At 42.9% G+C, this 20058-nt stretch overlaps 2 protein-coding genes across 2 annotated transcripts in view; one reads left to right on the forward strand and one right to left on the reverse strand.

Annotated features, from left to right (window-relative positions):
- UBAC2 (UBA domain containing 2) overlaps window positions 1–20058 on the forward strand; it is a 173986-nt gene that overhangs the window by 120361 nt on the left and 33567 nt on the right. The window contains 1 exon segment of the mRNA XM_024123169.3: window positions 13964–14209. Within this exon segment, the coding sequence (XP_023978937.1) occupies window positions 13964–14209 (246 nt within the window).
- Window positions 11570–12471, reverse strand: LOC102984534 (protein MIX23-like). The gene is made up of 2 exons (XM_007103733.2): window positions 12447–12471; window positions 11570–12334 (listed from the first exon to the last, which is right to left on the reverse strand). The coding sequence occupies exons 1-2, from the start codon at window positions 12469–12471 to the stop codon at window positions 11826–11828; spliced, it is 534 nt and encodes a 177-aa protein (XP_007103795.2). The 3' UTR covers window positions 11570–11825.

Here is a 20058-nt window from a genome sequence, read left to right on the forward strand (position 1 = left end):
CACGAACCCGTGTCCCCTGCATCGGCAGGCGGACTCTCAACCACTGCGCCACCAGGGAAGCCCCCACCTCTTTTATAAAGTTTAAGAGGAGAATTATATATCCAGAAATGTCAATCTTTCTAGAGCTTCACATTTACTTTTTTATGAAAAATATTTTTCTTTTTTGTTCATTAAAGTGTTACGTGCAGTAAAATTTACCAATTTGAAGTGTACAGTTTGGTGAATTTTGGTCATTGTGTACAGTTTGTAACCACCACAATCAGGATAGAAAATAGTCCTGTCACCCTAAACATTTTTTTCATGCTGCTGTGAAGATCTATGTACACATTTATGTGTGGACATATGTTTTTACTTCTCTTGGGTAAATGCCTAGGAGTAGAATTGCTAGAATGTATCATATGAAAAATATATGGTATTATATTATTTTACAAAGTGACTGTGCCATTTTGCATTTCCACCATGAGTACGTGAACATTCCAATTCCTCCATCTCCTTGCCAGAACTTCGCATTGTCAGTCATTTTAAGTTCAGTCATTCTAGGTGGCGTGTAATTATATCTTGTGGTTTTAATTTGCATTTCTGTAATGACTAGTGATTTGGTCATCTTTTCCTGTGACTACTAGCCATTTGTATATCTTCCTTTGTGTTGTGTCTGTTCAAATCTTTCACCCACTTTTTCGTTGGGTTACATTTGTATTATAATTAAATCAAAAGAGTTTCTTTTTATATTCTGGATATAAGCCCTTTGTTGGATATATTTTGTAAAAATTTTATACCAGTCTGTGGTTTGCCTCTTTGTTTCCTTAACTATGACTCAATAAGCAAAAGTTTTAACTTGATTAATTCATTGTTTCAATTTTTAAAATAGTTTGTGCTTTGATATCTTAAGAAATCATTTGTTAATCTGATGTCACAAACATTTTGTCCTATGTTTTCATCTAGAATTCAATAGTTTTTGCTGTTACATTTAGGTCTAAGATCCACTTTGAGTATAACATTTGTGAAGTTAAGGGTTGAGATGTATTTTATTCCATACAGATATCTAGCATTGTTCCATCAACGTTGAAAAGACTTTTTTCTCCTTTGCATATTACCCTAGCACCTTTGTTGAAAGTCCGTTGACCAGTGTGGGTCTGTTTCTTTCTTTTTTTTTTTTTTAAACATCTTTATTGGATATAATTGCTTTACAATGGTGTGTTAGTTTCTGCTTTATAACGAAGTGAATCAGTTATACATATACATATGTTCCCATATCTCTTCCCTCTTGCGTCTCCCTCCCTCCCACCCTCCCCATCCCACCCCTCTAGGTGGTCACAAACCACCGAGCTGATCTCCCTGTGCTATGCGGCTGCTTCCCACTAGCTATCTATTTTACGTTTGGTAGTGTATATATGTCCATGCCACTCTCTCACTTTGTCACAGCTTACCCTTGCCCCTCCCCATGTCCTCAAGTCCATTCTCTAGTAGGTCTGAGTCTTGGCTTTCTTTTCTATCTCAGTGATTTATATGTTTGTTCTCATGCCGGTACCATACTGTTTGAGTACTTTTGCGTATGGTAAGTCTTGAAATCAGGTAACATAAGTATTCCAACTTTGTTCATCTTTTTCAAAACTGGTTAAGCTATTTTAGGAACATTGACTTTCCATATGCCTTTTAAAATCAGCTTATAATTTCCTTCAAAAAAGAAAAAATACAGTTAATATTTTGCTTGAGATTGCACTGAAACTATAGATCACTTAGGAAGGATTGCCATTTTGATATTTTAAAATATGGCCACAAATTATTTTATACTTCAAGAGATGGAGCTTAATTCCCCTCTTCTAGAGTGTGGGCTATACTTAGCGATTCACTTATAATGACTAGAATATGGCGGGATGGAGTGTGACTCCAAAAGGCTGAGGATATGAGACACGTTACTTCTATCCTGCTCCCTCTCATGTCACTCCTTCTGGGGGAAGCCAGCTGCCGTGTCACAAGGGTACTGAAGCAGCCCTGTGGAGAGGTCTGCCTGGCAAAGAATGGTGGCATCCTGCCAGCAGGCAGCACTGACTTGCCAGCTGTGTTTCTGAGCCACATTAGAAGCTGGTCCTTCAGCCCCAGTCAGGAGTCCCAGGTGAAGGCAGGTAGGCTGACATCTCGACTGCAGGCTCGTGAGAGACCTTGAGCTACAGCCACCCAACTAAGCAGTCCCTAGATTTCTGACCCACATAAACTGTACATGTAATAAATGCTTATTGTTTTAAGCCACTGAGTTTTGGGTAATTTGTTATTCAGTAATAGATAACTAGTACAACTATTTTAACAATATTGGGTCTTCCAATTCATAAACATAATGTGTGTCTACATTTTTCTAGTAATTCTTTAATTCCCCTTTTTAATTTTAAAATTTTCGATGTACAGGCCCTACACATCTTTCATTAAATGTATTCCTAAGTTTTTGTGGGGTTTTGATGCTATTTTAAATGGAGTTATTTTGTTCCAAATGTTTGTTGCGTGTATATAGAAACGCAGTTGATTTCTGTATATTGCTATTGTATCCTGTAGTTTTGCTGAATTTGTTGTTTCTGGTAGCTTTTCTGTGGATTCCTTATGATTTCCTACATATATGATCAGGTCATCAGGAAATATGTTTGGTTTATATGTTTTACTTCTTCGTTTCTAATCTGTGCCTTTTATTTTTCTTGCCTATTGCACTAGCTAAGACCTCTAGTATAATGTTAAATGAGAGTGGTGAATAGACATCCTTGCCTTGCCCCTGGTCTTAAAAAAGGATTTCGTTTTTCCCTGTTGAGTCTCTATCTGTAAATGCGTAAGTTGTTCTTGATCTTTACATTCATTTTTAACTTATTATTTTTAGTCCAATCTAAGAAGCAAATTTTAACATAAGCCTGTTTTCCCCTCAATTTTAGTTTGTTGAATCAGTTTATGAAAGTGAATATAAGTTTAAAGGGGGGTGGTCTCCTTGTTGAAAGGGAAAGTCAAAGGTATTTACATTTTAGCATTTGATTAATGCTTTTTTCCATGTGCTGGAGACTCTAGCTGTCTCCCAATGTATTTTTTTCCTTCGTAACAGAACCTTCATCTTATTTGAGGCAGCAGGGCCTGCAACTAAAAGATCACATTTTCCAGTCTCCTTTGCATCTAGGTATGGCTATCAAACTAAATCCTAGCATCCTAGCTACTGAGCTATAAGCACACATATTGGTGGGACTCCTAGGAAGGCTCCTTAAAGTGTAGCCTTTTGTCCTTTTGTTCTTCCTCATTTTCTTCTCCCCGCTGCCTGGAATGCAGTTAAGATGGTTGGAGCTTTTCTAACATGAGGGAGAAATAAATTTCTGTTGTATTTAAGTCACTGTTGTTTGCAGTTTTCTGCTTTATGCAGTTAACCTAATCCTCTTGACGCATCATTTTCTGAAAGGAAAAGCTTAGAGCAGCTTTCTAAGACAATTTGTTAGAAACAAATAATGTATTATTAGTTTAATTAATTCTGTTCCTATTCTAATTCAACTTTTCAAGAATCAGAAGGATACCCAGTGTTTAAATAGATACTTTAAAATAATATTGAAAAAGAAAAAAGGGCTATGGGAAATTCATCTGAATCACTTTTGTACTTGACAAAGAACAAGATAGCAAGACTCTTTCAATAAGTGCTTAAAGCCACATGATTCTGTCATGAAAACAACAGTCATTTCATAATTAATCACAAATGGCACAAATAACTTTGGGCATTTCTAACTTGTGTACATATTCTTTGCATAATAAAATGAGTAATTTCCAAAGTTCCTTCCTTTTTTCTTTAGCGTTTTTCAGTGAAGGAGAAGGAACAGGAAAATGTTAAGGTTCGTTAGAGCAGGCATTTTCTTTGTTTTGCCTCCTGCTGTATCCCAGTGTTTAGAACACAGCCTGGCACCTTATAGAAGTTCAGTAAATATGTGTTGAATGAATACGTGAGGCCTCAGTGGGCCTGGTTTCCTCAGGACTTGAGTGAATATGAAGTGTGCGTGAAGGGGTCCAGATACAAGGGAACTTTTGTTCCGTCAGCTCCTCTTTATCTTGTGATGGCAGTGCTCTCCCCCAGGAAAGCAGCCCCTTGTGTTTGTCCTACTGTCCCATGAGATGACAAGTTTCTTGAATGTTGGGACTGCGGTTCACCAGGACCCTGGCAGTGCCGTTTGCCAGGTAGGTTTTTGTTCAGCCACAGTTGACTGGAGAAGGACATCAACAGAAACCTGAGTGCTGGTGCCAGGTCATGGTTTCTCACCTCTGCTGGCTGTGGTTTCATGCTAACACTAAACAAGACCAGAGGACAGTTGAGGTTTACTGTCTGTAATCAAGGGAGTTTCACATGTTTCCACCCAGCAAATTAAATTCTTTATTCCCTTTGGCCTGGACTTTCAACTGCAAGAGGTCCGGAATGCTCTCTGGTTGCTTGACCTCTGGGGCCCTTTGCCTGGCCGGCATTCCCAACTCCTGCTGCTTGAATGCCCTGGCTGCGGCTCTCCCTGCCCTTCGCAGACACAGCCCGCTTGCTCATTTCCACTGTGTCTGAGCATCCTGGCCCGCCCGAGATCACTGCCACTGCTGCACATCCCTTGTCAGTGGGCCTCTCAGCTTGACCTTGGGCTTCTGGGCTCTGAGGGCCTGCCAGAGACCTCTCCCTTAGAATTTCCCCTGGCCTCTTGACATTGCAAATCCCAGCAGGTGGTCTATTTTTAAAGCCTCTTTTTTCACAAACTCTGTGGGCTTCAAGAAGACTCTCATTCAGAAGTCCCGGTATAAGAAGGGTTTATGAGTTAATGAAAATTAAAGTTAAAAGTACTGTGTAAATGTAAGGTAGTATAATAAATAAGTGATACTCTCAAGGCTTTTGGTAGTAATGAGGTATAACTTTAATGGGCATTAACTTTAATGTGTGAGGTAAAATTTAATGTGCTTGTCTTATCCCCCACCTTCTCATAGAATAGGGTGATGTGATTATCAAATATTTATAGGAAACAATTCTTTTTTTTTTTTTGCGGTACGCGGGCCTCTCACTGTTGTGGCCTCTCCCGTTGCGGAGCACAGGCTCCGGACGCGCAGGCTCAGCGGCCATGGCTCACGGGCCCGGCCGCTCCGCGGTACGTGGGATCTTCCCGGAGCGGGGCACGAACCCGTGTCCCCTGCATCGGCAGGCGGACTCTCAACCGCTGCGCCACCAGGGAAGCCCTGGAAACAATTCTTAAAGCCCTTTATATTTTAATCCTTTGTGTGAATACCTGTGTTGACCAAAAAATTAATCAATAGTCAATCTAAGAAAGAATGGAAACTTTTATCTGAGCCAACCCAAGGATTATAAGCCAGGAGACAGTCTTGCAGAGGGCTCTGAGGACTGTCCCGCAGAGAGAAGGGGGGGCCCAGACACATGTGCTTCTGACGAAGGAGTACATGCAGTCAGGCACACATCTTGGCAGAAAGTTACTGCGATTTGCAAGGAGCAGATACCTTAGTTAATGGTTTTAGTGCTTTTCTAAGTATGCAGAGATGCAAGAAACTAAGTTTATAACATTTTCTCCTGAAATATCTAACTGTCTTAAGAGCCAGTTCTGTCAGTTTTCCCAGAGCACAAAGTGCTTCATCCTGAACTTCGCCTTGAAATCCCTTCAGAGTGTGCTGCTGTAGGTCAGCGACTGCAGTGGCTAATGACTTGATTCTTGGAGAACTGGACGGTGGGCAACTTTGTTTCTTCTACAGTCCCTTCCCTTTCGGTCTTAGTATTGACTACGGTTTGGGAGGCATTTCGTGACCAGTTTTTCCCACTGTGCTTAGGAATGCTCATTCCCAGGTCAGAGGAGGATTTCACCGATAGGCTGCTCAGTGCTGTTACTGGACTAGGCCCTGTTAACAGTAGCCAAAAGCCTCTGGACCTCCTGCCTTACTAGTCTATTATGGTCTAGGAAATGGTTCCCTCTTGTCGCTTCTTCCCGTATATAGAGTCACACGGTTACAGTCATTGATCTTGTAGGACTGTATATTTGGTCAGTTGTCTCAAGTCACCTAATCATCATTTATTTTACCACACATTTGATTGCAAAAAAACAATAATCTTGTAAAATAGGCAGAATACAAGTAATATAGCCAGTAAAATTGATAAGGTCATAAGTCAGTATCTAAGCTAAGAGCTAAGGTGCAGCCCAGTATCTCCCCAGGTTGTCTGACCAGTCTCTTCTGCGCCAATCTCTATCTTTAAGGAAAATGATATATTGGCATTGTACATGAAGGTCACCTAAGGTGTCTGCGTGTACAAGGCAAGTGATGGGTCATTGTGACCATTTTCAGGGTTGAGTAAGGAGTGTTATCATCTGAGGAGTTATATAGTGGCGCCAGAAGGAGAAAGACTGATCTTTGTGGTTGGGCAGGTATTTCTGCCGTAGGGGAGGTCTGGCCAACACATAATGCAGACGCACAGTGCACACTAGGGGAGGTGGAGGAGGAGAAAATGGGCAGAGAAAATTTTGTGCTTAAATTTTTCTTCTCTTGCCTTAAAAGATGAATTTTAATTTCACCACCTGAAACATTTTACAGTAGCACTTTATTTGTTTGACAGCTTGAGGTCATGCTGATGTATCAGAGGCGTGGACAGGTGAATTCTACCTTTTTGTCACATGGGAAATATGAACTCAGGACCAAAAAAGTGTGTCTACTGGCACCTTTCCAATTTTCTTCAACAGAATCTAAGATGACATTTTGGGGGTTTTTTGGACTATTCATTCATTCACGATTCTCCCAGCAGGTGCTCTTCTAAGTGCAGAGGCCAAACAGTGATCAAAACCAACCAAAATTCTTCCCCTTCCAGAGCATGCATTCAAATAAGTAACCCTTAGAATAGAACTTTAAGCCAGTGAGCACAAAAGCCCTTCTTTATCCCTGCCAGAATTTGCAGTTGTGCATTTGTTTATTACTGGGTAGGATGTCCTAATTCTTCATAGGATGTTCCTACTGATATTGAACACATAATTTCATAACTGTATATGTGATGGTGAGGGGATAGATATGGGCAGGAGAATGAAAATCTTCGGCCTTCATCAATTCCCTGAAGGAATCTATGACCAAACCCCCCCCATTAAGAACCCGCCCCCTTACTAAATTGTGAGCTCCTTAAGTACAGGCAACAATTATACATTGCCGTTATTTTTTTCTGTATTTCTTTAAAAGGTATATGATTTCATAAAGCATAAATAACACAGTATTAATGGGTTTATAACGTATCTAGGTATAATATAATTAAGACGGAAAAGTAGCACAGTGAATAGGGGTGATGTTAAATGGAATTATACTCTTGAAGTTTCCTATATTTTAATTGAAGTAATTCAGTATTAACTCTAAGCACCTTATGTGTGTATTGTAATCCCTAGAGCAAACACAAGAAAAAATATGAGCTATTGCTAACAAAATTCCATTAAACAAATTAAAATGAAATACTAAAAAATATTTGCTTAACACAAAAGGAAGTAAGAAAGGAGGAACAAAAAGCAAATGAGATAGAACCAAACAGCAAAATTCAACTATGTCAAGGTAAGTATATTAAGTGTGAATAGGTAAATACATTAATCAAAAGGCAGAGATTGTCAGACTGGATTTAAAAGTAAGAAAGTGCTATATGGTGTCTACAAGACACACTTTAAACAGAGACACAAAAAAGGGTTGAAAAAGAATGAAGAAAGATTAATCATGGAAATAGAAATCTGAAATAGCCATATTAATACAAGACAAAATAGATTTCTATGTGAGTATTACTCAGAACAAAGAGGGATTCTTTATTATGATAAAAGGGACAGTGTATGTGTGCCTAATGACAGCTTCCAAATACACCAACATTTTCCAAAAACATGAAGTTAAAACAACTATGGACAAATGGACAAATTCACAATCACTTTGAGACTAAAAAATACAAGTGTTTAATTTTTCACTTAATTCAAATCTCACAGTTCTGATTTGAGCAATTTTTTTTCATATTTTGTTATATTTATAACATTTTGCTATCTTCAGCTAAATCAGTGTGATTTTGCTGTTATATAGCTCCATTTTCCATCTTCCTTTTTATCCAGATCTTCAGAAAAGGAATCCTTACTTCCTCGCCTCCAATTCATTATATATTTTTGCCATATTTACTTCCTGTCTCTTTCTTTATTACATATATATATATATATTTGTTACAGAGAGTGCTGCCCCCGACGCCTCCCCTTCCTTCTCCCCTTATCATCCTGCTGCAGAAGAAACCACACTCCATGGTTCTGTACTTACTACCTGAGTATGTGTCCATAAGCAGTAAATACTAGCATTTTGTGTTTTGAAGTTTTGCAAAAAGATGAATACAATATGTAATACCTTTTTAGAAACATATTAATACATGGCACACCGAGTTTATTTAACTGCTGTTTAGTATTTTGTGGGATGAATAAACCACTCTTTAACCATTCCTCTCCTGGGACACTGTTCCCTAGCTGTTACACAGAGCTTTGCAATTGAGAATTTCCTGAAATATACCTTTGGCAGCTCTGCTGGGTATTGTCAAATTGCTCTCCCCAGTGGTCGGGCCACTTTGCCTTCCCTCAGGACTGTGGGAGAATTCTCAGTTCCCCCTCATCCTCATGAAAACTTGAAACCAGATTTTTCAATTTTTGCTAATTTTTATTATATTTAACATCGTTCAGTTAAGATTTGCAATTCTCTAAAGGCAAGCGAGGATAAACATCCTTTCATGTGTTTGTTTGGACATTTGAATTTCCTTTTCTGAAATTGCCTTTTCATCTGCTTTATAAATTGGATTGACTGTCTTTTTCTTACAAATGGATAGTTTCTTCATGTTCTGACGCTACCTTTGTTGAGGACAAGAATCCTAAGGACCTTCTCCCAGGCTCTTGTTGTGTTTCCCTTCATTTATGGTAACTTTTGGCCCACTGTAGCTCTTATTTTATTTATTTGTTTGTTTTTTTGTTTTTGGCTGCATTGGGTCTTTGTTGCTGTGCACGGGCTTTCTCTAGTTGCGTCGAGCGGGGGCTACTCTTCATTGCGGTGCGCGGGCAGGCAGTAGCTTCTCCGGTTGAGGAGCACGGGCTCTAGCCGCGTGGGCTTCAGTAGTTGTGGCACGTGGGCTCAGTAGTTGTGGCTTGTGGGCTCTAGAGCGCAGGCTCAGTAGTTGTGGCGCATGGGCTGAGTTGCTCCACAGCATGTGGGATCTTCCCGGACCAGGGCTCGAACCCGTGTCCCCTGCATTGGCAGGCGGATTCTTAACCACTGCGCCACCAGGGAAGTCCCCCACTGTAGCTTTTAAGTTGTAAAGTAGATGAATGTGTGTTTTCTTTTATAGTTTGGGCTTTATGTTTCTTATTTAAAAATCCGTCCTCATCCCAGTGCCAAAAAGATGTTCCTTCTGTATTTTGTGCAGAAAGATTTACAGTTTTATAAATTATATTTGTGTCCTTAATCCATTGGGAATTTATGTGTGGTGTCAGGAAGGGAGAGCTGTTTTGTCTTTATCCTTGTATGTGGCCCGTGTATTTTTTTCCCATTTAATGCACCCATTTCTGCTGTGAACCAGGTGCCTTGTACTCGAGTCTTTTTCTCTGCTCTTGCTCTTTACATCGATTTGAGTAGCTCTACATAAAGACCACACTGTTTTAATTACTCAGACTTTATAGCATACTTTGAAATCTGATAGGCCTTATTATGTTTCCCCAAAATTATCTTGACTCTTCTGGATCATTTATTCTTTATTTTTAAATCTTTTTATTGTGGTACATAACACACACCAAAATGTGCATAAACTATAAACGTCATGAAGCCAAACAAATCACTATGAAGTGGACACACCCGTAAAACCCTATGCAGGTCAGAGCACTGCTGGCCCCTGGAGCCCTCGGTGCCCCTCCCTTCTGTGACTGCTCTCTTGGCACAGATGGTCATCACCTCCATGCTTCGCTTTATGGTTTTCCCACTTGACTGATCCATTTACAAAGTGGAATCATAATGTATGCAATCTTTTGGGTCCAGCTTCTTTTTCCCAACATTATGTTTCTAAAAATTTAAACCTTAATATTCCATACAAATTTTAGGATTGTTATTTAAGTTCCAACCAAAAAACCCCAAGAGTCTCTTTTGTATTATATTGGATATATATATTAATATGGTGAAAATGGATGTCTTAACAATTTTGCACCTTCCCATTCGCAGATGTGATGTTATATCTTTATTTATTACTAGAGTTTTTTTTAATGTCCCTTATTATAGTTTTTTAGTTTTCTGGAAAGGCCTTATGTATTTTTTATTGAATTTATTCCTGAGTATCTCATTGCTTTTGCTGCTGTTGTCTGCTCCCAGTTCATTGTTTTTCCTTCCTCTAGGCAGTCAGTATTTGACCTCTGGTTACTTTTGTTGACTTAAAGAAAAACGCACAACATAAGAGTTGTGAGTTTAAGGTTTATTCAGGGTCTTACTGAGGACTGTAGCCTGGGCCGTAGCTCTTGAGGAACTGCTCCAAAGAAGTAGGGGAGGCGCCAGTATAACAAATATGAATTTTTTGGCTGTGAAATACATCTAGTCAAGCATACATCTCAGTCAAAGATTACCGCCAATCAGAAAGAGCAGAATCTCAAGTTAATTTTAGTGCTTTTCTTTGTATGCGAAGGTGCAAGAATCCGGGGTCATTGAAATTCTTCCTGAGATATGCATCTAGCCCTCTAGGGGCCTGTTTATCTAAAGCACAGAGTGCCTCATCTGGATTTTTCACCCTGAATTCTTGTCAGGGTGAGCTGTCAGTGGGTGACTGCTGTGGGTTGTGACTTACCCTTGTATGATGAGCTACGCTCTTTTGTTCTTTTCTGTTCACACTTTTAAGGATTTCTTTCTCTGTTTCACTATAATGGATCTAGATATAAATTTCATCATGTTATCCACCTTGGGACTATTGCATTTTCAATCTGAGCGTCTATATTCTTTATTAATTCTGGAAAACTCAGCTGTTATCTCTTGAAATATAGTCCCCTTCTTCCTATATTTCCTCTGTTGTCTTCTTCTGGAAGGTCTATGAGACATACCCGGAAGGCCCCTCTGTCTGTATGAAGTCCACACGTGTAGAGCCCCCGGCCTCCCCTGTTGGCCTGCTCTACCCACTCCAGAGCCTCTTTGATGCAGGCCCTGCAGAGCTTTTACCTTCTCCCTGCAGAGAAGGGAGAGGGCAGATAGGGGCTCTGCTGGGTGAGGGGAGGAACTGGGGTTGCTTCTTGCACAGAGTTCTGCGATCCTCCACTTCACTCCCACCTTCACAGTACCTGGTGCCTCTAATCCCAGAGTCTCTCCGGGGGCGGGGGGGACCCTCTCCCTCATTTGGCTTTACCCTTCTCATATGCTAAGTATTCTAACTACTCAATGTGTTTTCCATTTTGTTAGTGTGGTTGAGGATTACAGATGCTTTCTAGTTTCGGCGAATGTGAAGGTTTTTTTGTTTTGTTTTCCAGATACTGAAATTGTATTTAAATTCTCTTACAAGAACTGACTGCCTCAACTTGGAAAACAATCAAATAATTATGTACACTGAGTCAGAAAATTATTTTAATAGTTACAAAATATTTTTTTTTTTTTTTTTACAGAATCAGTATAAAATAGCAGTTGATTTCTCCATAATTATCAGAATTATTTATACTTGAGGTCTTGGGTAAGTGGGGCTGAAATCAACAAAAGGTCTTGGACTGTTGGCTCAGAAATCTTCCTGGGAAGCCCACCATGTTGATGTCTGTCATGCTTAACTCTTATGAGATGACCCGGTCCTTTTTTTAAAAAAAAGTATCTTTTTATTCATTCTTTGGAGGCTTGAAGTGAATTCGGCAGCGTTCATTAAACACCTTCCAGCTCCTGTCATTTACCACTTCTTCAACATTCAGTTCTGACTGCATCCATTTCAACTTTGTCTGTTCTTTTCTAAGTTGCTTTAATAATGTTAAATTGTCCAAATTCTTTTCTCTCTCTTCTCGGAGCTGTTTTACTGCTGATGAGGTCTGAGCTATACAGTTTTTTATGACTCGGTCCCTACTGGCATGAGCCGCCATCAAAGACTCATAAAGTTGTTTACAGTTTTGGCTGGCATCAATTTTCCCTGCAAAGGAAGCTGTTGGAACCGTAGTGTTTAATTCATGTACTATTCTGTCATCAATCGTCCTCATCACCTTGAGTAATTCCTGGAACTCGGCGAACTCCTCACAGTTCACCAGTGAATGTGAAGTTTGTTTCTGTTTTTGTTTTCTTTGTTGTTTTGTACCATTTTTGAGAGAAGTAGCATAGAAATTATTTGAAACCAAAAGGCCTTTTCCATTCACTCTTCAACCTCCTCCAGTGGGTCTTTTGCTCCTACCACTGCACCAAAACTGTTCTTAATTTTGCCAAATCCAACAGTCATCTTCCTCTCTCTGTCTTACGTGAACTCTGGGCTACATTAGACATAGCTGACTAAACACGGTTCTCTTAGCTTCAGTGGTACTAAACTCTCCTAGTTTTCCTTCTTCTCGCTGGCAGCCCCTTCTCAGATTTCTTTACTGGCTTCTCCTACTCTGTCCATCCACAAAATGCTGGTGTACCCTGGGTTCAGTCCTAAGTCCTCTTCTTTCCTCTGTAATACGTCCCCCACCCTCATTATCTCCTGTAGTCCCGTTGCTTTAAACACCGTCTTATACCACTGACTCCCAAATCTTTATCTCTGCAAACTTTTCTCTTGAGTTCCAGATTTTTATATCCAACAACCCTCTTGATAGCTCCACTAAGATTTCTAATGGATACTCCCAAGCTCATTCCTGCATTGCACTTGCTGTTTTCTCTGCCTAAAATGTGTTTCCTCCAGTTCATCAAATCACTGGCACCTCACTGTCCTTAAGAACTCTGCTCAAGTGTCACTTCCACCCGACCTAAAGAAGGTCCTTGCTCCAAGTCACCTTATTTTATTTCCTTCATAGATCTTGTCTGGAATTGTTTTGTGTGTTTGCTTGTTTACTGTCCAATCTCCGTATTGATCTTGGTTACCTCTGTAAGAGTAGGGCTTTATTTATCTTGTCTTCTGCTATACTTTAAGTGCCTAGAACAGCACCTGGTATATAGCAGATGCTCAATAAATTTTTGCCTAATTAGTTAATTTAACTTTTATTAGTAAAACATTAAAGTGTACTTTTCTCTCATTAGACAGAAATTTGTCAAATATGTGCTAATTTGGTATGAATAACTTATCCTAAGAATCAAATTCACAAAATTAAAGATTTCTCTTTAACAAAGGAATAGCCATTCTCATTTTTACCTAGGAAACCGTAGAGACTCCTTAGACTTCTCTTACCATATAAATTGCCTTAAAGATGAAAAATAGCCTTATTTGTAAACAGAATTGTTAATTGCTAACTATTGGCAAGGATTTTAAAATCTAGGAAAAATACTTGCAAATTTTATTAAAACACTGTATACATTTTAGGTAGTCTTTATTTTCTGATAAATGTATTTACATATTTGATATTGATGCTGGGTCACATCATCGAATATCAAAGTTGTTTTCTCTCAGTATCTCTCTCTGATGGCCATCTGCCAATAAGAATAACCACAGAGTTAGTACAGTGTGAAAGTGTTTAGATAATCAAATATTTCATGGCTTTTTTTTAAAAGACAACATTGTTTTTTAAAATATTGTACCAGTACTTTGAGTGTTAAATAGTTAGGATTTTGCTATCTCTTCTAACTTAATAAAAACACATTTGTTTACTGAGTAAATTCAATTTTTTGTTGGTTGGTGCTGCTTAGTATCCTGCAACCTGACAGGAGTTCTGGTTATCACCTAACACTACAACAGTGAAGGAAAACACCATCTGAAGTGTTTTGCGGTTATTGATGTCTATGTTAAATATGTTCTTTAACATTTTATGACATTTCAGCAATCCGGTTGGACTCTTATTTCTTTTAGATCTCCGGGCTCTGCTACAACAGTAAAATGTTACAAGTTCATGAGGTGCTCTGCGTCCCCAGCTGGATGGCAAAGTTCTGTTCTTGGACACTTGAGCCCATCTTCTCATCTTCAGAACCCACCAGCGAGGCCAGAATCGGGATGGGGGCCACGGTAGACATTCAGAGACAGCAGAGGATGGAGCTGCTGGACCGGCAGCTGATGCTGTCACAGTTTGCACAAGTGAGGCGGCAAAGACAGCAGCAGGTAAACGATAATAATCACAATGGAAAATTCAGAAATACTCAGGGGCCTGCGTAAACTTCTCCTTCGAGACTGTATGTGTGGTAGAGTCTACATTTCATTCCTATGCATTGTATCATAGATACTTTGACATGTTTCCAAGTGGAATGTAGGTCTCTGATAGTGGCTATTCTTAGTGTTTTCTTTTTAAGGTAAAAAAAGTAACTTGAAGCTGAAAGGCTGGTCAAACTGGACATTCTTGCTCCACTTCTATTAGATAAGCATGATTTCTTAGAGAAATACCAACCTAGTTAACAAGACGGGATATTTATCTGTTTTTATCATCTTGTAAAAGCCACAGTGTCTTCCTGTTAAAAGGCTTATTATTGTGTGCTCTGGACTGAAGAGCAAATGTCAGACTTCTTGATTTTCCTTGGTTGAAATGGAGAAAATATGAAGGTAAGAAAATTTTCAAGGGAACAACCAACAAGTAGATCAGCTAAATGCTGTGTTTTCTTAGCCTTGTCATTAATCGTAAAGAAATACTGAGCATTTATCCACAAAAACTGCTCTATCCAAACAATCCAGCACCACACTGGTCTTTCCAGGGTTACTCTGTGTCAGGCTGAAACCTCATACCTGGTCCTTCTTTGGCACTTCTGCGATCCAGTGCATTGGGTTCCTCGTTTCTTGTCTCCATCCCCTTTACCCTCTGGGGTATGAGAGAGAGTTCTGTTCTCTCCTGCCATCTCCTGATCTCCTGCCTGCATTGCGTGTGAGAAGTAGGTCTTCATTGTGTGTGGTCTGGAAAGTGAAATCAGGTGTGATGTCCCTGGACGTCAGTGGAGAAGTGGGTCCCAGAGTTTCTATCTGGGGTGGGAAGAAGGGGGCCCCTTATCAATGGGCCGAGTCTGCAGGTAAAAGAGAGAAGTGAAGGCTGTTCCCTACAGGTGTATTTGAATTTGAGGTGACTCTGGAACATACAATAAAGGTGCCCCTGATGTAGTTGAACATGGAGGACAGACATCACTCCTGGAGAGGTCAGAGCTGCAGGTGCAGATCATGGATTAAGTGTGTAGGGTTGGGAGGTGAGTCCTGTAGGAGAATCACATCCAGGATGAATGTAGGCTATAGGCTAGGCCTGTATTTAGCAGGAGGAAGAGGTAGATCCTTTGAGGAAACAGAGGGAAGAATGAAAAGTATGAGAACTCAGAATAACCAGTGTCCAAAACACTGAGTAAGAGTGAGTATAAATATTTTCTGATAGAATGGACAGAGCTATGAGGGAGAGCAAGAAGTAGTGTATGATTCTGAGGCTTCTGGCTTAGCTAAGGAGAGAGATCAATGACAGCACCGTCCCACCAACATCAGAAGAGCAGGCGATGGGAAACTGAGGTACCTTCAGGCTACCTGGGGGGAGATTCCCTGGTAGATAGCTGTGGTCTTGTGCTCATGAGCGAAATGAGAGGTTGTGTTTCTGAGGCTGGTGTCCCCAGGCAGTCTCTCATGTGTGAAGTGGATCGGAGAACCCCGTCAGGATGAGCAGCTCTGGGGGCGTGGTGGGGAAAGAGCAGAGGGAGACCCCGAACCCCAGGCACAAAGAAGGCCCGAGCTAAGCTTATGGCGCCCACGCCCTGGAGTTGCGAGCGACCTTCCGAGTCATCCCAGATTCAGAAAGGTGTTGGCGCAGGTTGCAGGCGCCTCTCCCCAGATGCTCGCCGTCCACGGAGCGGCTGTTAACTTGAGAACCTTCAGGTGCCCGCACCCCGGCAGCAGGAAGGTGGAGCGCTGGTCCTGAAGGAGGGGCAGGATCTGGGTCGCAGACCCGATCCAGATCCGTCCAGAGCATCCGCCCCTCGTGCTGCTTGGATCTTGTTTTACTTAAGTTCTCGGAGCAACAACTCCAAGATTGCAGTGGTGCTCTTTTCCCAGGAGAAACCTTCAAGAGGAAGGTTAGCAGGACAGACTGCATCCCCTTCTGCTGAAGCTGGTCTCAAGGATACACTGGTGACCATCTCCCTCATCTCTTGTCCACTTGAGAGGCCCTACCCTTGGCTGGAAGGCTTACATGATGAAGTGACACATGCTGTCATCCCTGTAGGGTCTGGGTCCCTGGTCCCCAAGCCCTTCCCGGCTGTGTCTGCTGCACTTGTCTGTTTACTGTAGAAACTAGGGGAGGAAGTACAAGAGATGCCCTCGCAGATCACCCGAGTGCCACCCGTGACTTTCCCTCCCCTTCGTGTGCCCGTGGCCATAGCTTTTCCCGATGATCAGGATTGCTTACCCCTGCCGGGATAATGACTCCTTTCCTTGCCTGCCGGTCTTTTGGCACAAGAGCCCAATCTGACTGGGCAACAGCTGTAACTTAAGATGTAACGGTATTCTTCCTTTGTCCCCGATGGAAGCATTCCCTTCCTGTGAGCCGAGCTCTGTAAACCACGGAATCCAGAGTTGTGGGATGGGAAGCACAGATTCCCCAAGTGGGTCACCTTGAGGGAGGAGAATCAGGGTCACTTCTCCTTCCAGCCCTTGTTTCCAAGAGCCGTGTGTTCCACCAACTGGGGACACAGCACCCGTGTGAAGGTTGTTGATTTAGGGTCTGTACTGCACACTAGAGCCTCAAGCGCTGTCCTTGGCGGGTACCATCTCCAGGTTGGCGTCTCACTCCCACCTTCACCTGGCTACCCATTGGTCTGGCGAGCTGGTAGCGCCTGGGTCGTGCTGTGTGAGGGTCAGTGTATCCCGTGGTCTTGGTGCTGCCGCGCCCTCTTTGCAGGAACCGGGCCTTGTGGTCTGATGTGATGTCATCTGGAACCCTGGTCAGTACCTCATGCCCTCTGTCAACCCACAGAGGTGGTGCTTAGTGACAGAAGAAGCAGGCAGCCCCACAACCAGAAGATGTGTCAGTTCCAGGTAAAATGATCTGCTGCCTGTAATAGTCAACTCAGGTTTCCCTAACAGAATACCACAGACTGAGCAGCTTAAATAATAAATTTTTCCTCACTGTCTAGAGGCTAGAAGTCCAAGATCAAGATACCGTCAGGGTTGGTTTCTAGTGAGGACTGTCCTTGGCCCACAGGCCTTCTTGCTGTGTCCTCACATGGCCTTTTCTTGGTGCCTGCATGTTCCTGGTGTCTCTTCTTATAAGGACACCAGTCCCATTGGATTAGGGCCCCATCTTTATGACCTCATCTAACCTTAATTACGTCTTTAAAGGCCCTGTCTCCAAATACAGTCACATTGGGGGTTAGGGACTTCAGCCTATGAGTTTTCGGGGGGCATGTTTCAGTCCATAACGGTGCCCCTTCCAGATTGAAACGGGCCCAGTATAGTCTACCTGGCTCTATGACTGTTGGTTCTCCTTGATGGATGGTGGCATACGTATCAGGGCTCAGCACTGCTCTCTGTTACTCTGGAAGCTAAGTCCACGTTAGAGAGTGGGGCCCACGCACAGTGGGGCTCCTCCCCGGCCATCTTGGCTGCTCTGTTCACCTGCCAGCCCTGGGATGGCCGGTGACAGAGGCTGGCTGACGTCAGTCTGCTGAGTCATTCTGTCTCTCTCTTCTGTGCTGGATGTTCACAGTAAACATTGGAACCTAGATGTCACGCTTCATGCCTGTTCCTTGGCTGGACCCAAATGACTCTTCCCAGGCCTCCTTGTCCCCTACCTTCCCATCCCCTGACCACCCAACCAAGTCATTCACCACGTCCAGTGAGTCCCTAGGTGTTATTACCTCAGGCCACCTCTCTTTCCGTACAAAGCGGACGACCAGATGCACTGCCCAAGCTCTACCCACTGGGAGCATTTGTCCCCGACACTGTCCTTCAGGGTGAGCCCTGGGTGGAGCTGTAGTGCAGCCACGGTCTCTTTTCAGCTTTCAGTTGTGTACCAAGCCAACCCATCTGTGAACCGAATTGGGCCATTTTCCTCCTTGTCACTTGGTGGTTAGAGACCCACGCCCATGTAGCAGGAGGTGTGAACTGAGGAAGAGATTTTTATGCAACAGAGATTATCGACATGGTGGTCTTGGCGGACCTGCTTGTGCAGCTCACCTGCGCCCCCCGCCCCGCTCGTGCTGACCCTGGATACACCACTTACGTCGGACGATGGCTTTCTTTGGTCCCACCTGACCACAGAACTTGGTAGGTCTCACACTTCTGACCACGTGCTCACTCTGTACCCGTGGTCAGGCACTTCCTGTCCCCCAGGGTCCAGCAGCAGTGTTTCGAAAGTGTGTAATTCTCTGCTGTGTACGCGTGCCCTTGCTCCAGTGCCCTGGGCATCGCATCCTGGTGGTCCTCTGTGGCTCGCTGCAGACTCCACCCGGTGTCTTCCCCACCACAGATACTTTGAATATCATAGTATCTGCCGGGTTGCACAGCCCAAGCATCCATGACTGAAACAGACCAAAATCCCCGCCCTCTTGGAGAGGGCCTTCCAGCCGGGCGGCTGTGAAGTGACGTCCTTTGGTCTGTGGCTCTCCCCGCTGCGTGGCAGGCTCTTCCACTTTCCAAGGTCAGTCTCGCCCACGGTTCAGAATCCCAGCCCCTGGGCTCTTGCCGCAGACTTCTCATTGTGCTGGAGAGAAGAGCGTGCGGTTCTTTAGTCTGGGGCTTACTCAGTGCCCTCCTCATTTCTTCCCAGCGTCGGCCTCAAGAAACACAGCTGTCTCCTCTGTGTCCCCTGAGGCTCGGGGATGCCGGTCTGCCCAGAGACACAAAGCTGCCGGCAGGGCTGCAGACTAGGGGCCCAGGTGTGTCCGATTCCAGGGCCTCTGTGTGTGTGTGTTGTTGGTGGTTTTTTTCCTTTCCTTTTTGCTTCAGCTTTCAGGAAGCTCAATGCCAAGTTTAATGTTCAATCAGAGTTAGAACTTGTGCTTCCATCTTCTATGTTTTTAAAATATCTGTTTTGATTATTTTAGTGTCCTTGTATCTTACTGTAGGCCTTCTCAAAATTCTGTTATTGCATTTAAGATAAGTCTCTCACTTGTTTACAGACTGTGGGTTTTCAAATGTTTTTCATAGAACCCAGAATTTATTTGGTCAGAAAACCAATCAGTTCCTAATTACTGTACATTAGATTGATCTGTTTGCAGTTTTTAATTTCAAGCACTCCAAAATAATGCCGAAGTCTTGTTTGAGTGTAATTCCTTCGTACGTCTTTTGCCTGCTTCTGTCGGATTTGTCTCGCCGCCTGGCAGCTGCTGCTTTGCGCTTGCTGTCGCCTACCCGCCTGTGGTCCGCGCTTGGCTCTGCAGTCACGGTCAGCCAGTGGTCATTATGGAGACAGTGACCAAGACTGGTGGGGACTCAGTGGGCCCCTGAGAAGTGAAAAACATGTCTTTTCCCTTAAAGAGTTTGTGATCGACGCCAGGGAGCTCAGCAGATACACTTGAATTAGAGAAACATCCAAGAATGATAAAATATAGACCGGAGTGCGCAGGGCAGTAAGACACCCAGGAAGGCGCCATTGGGGGTCCTGATACTGTGAGAGGAGGTTTCAGGGACTAGAAGGATGGGCAGGATGTGGGCGGGCGGAGAGGATGAGGCAGGTCATCCCAGAGGAGAGGACCAGCCAGAGGGAGGGAGGCGTGGCGGCGATAAGGAGGCCTGAAAGGGGAAGGCCTCGAGGAGACATGGGGGGCTGAGGTGGTAGGGTACCTAGTGACAGAGAGAAGAAACACAGCGACTGTAATCGAGGGAGGTGTTTTTCAACCCGACGGCAGAGTTGGATTTTGACATTGGAGCCTGTCAGAAGTGGTTTAGCCAGTTGTAAAGGTAGGACAGGTATCTCAGAGAAATTCCTCTCGTTGCAGCATGTGAGATGGGTGGAGAAAGGAGAGACCACGGAGGAAAAGACCCACAGGAGATTT

Source organism: Physeter macrocephalus, chromosome 13 (assembly GCF_002837175.3).
Source record: "Physeter macrocephalus isolate SW-GA chromosome 13, ASM283717v5, whole genome shotgun sequence".
Classification (NCBI taxonomy): Eukaryota; Metazoa; Chordata; class Mammalia; order Artiodactyla; family Physeteridae; genus Physeter; species Physeter macrocephalus.

Coding starts and splice junctions, on each gene's coding strand:
- LOC102984534 (XM_007103733.2), bottom strand. CDS start 12,471: ATGTCTAATGTAGCCCAGAGTTCAC. Junction 12,335..12,446: donor TAATGTAGCCCAGAGTTCAC/GTAAGACAGAGA, acceptor TGAATGGAAAAG/GCCTTTTGGTTTCAAATAAT.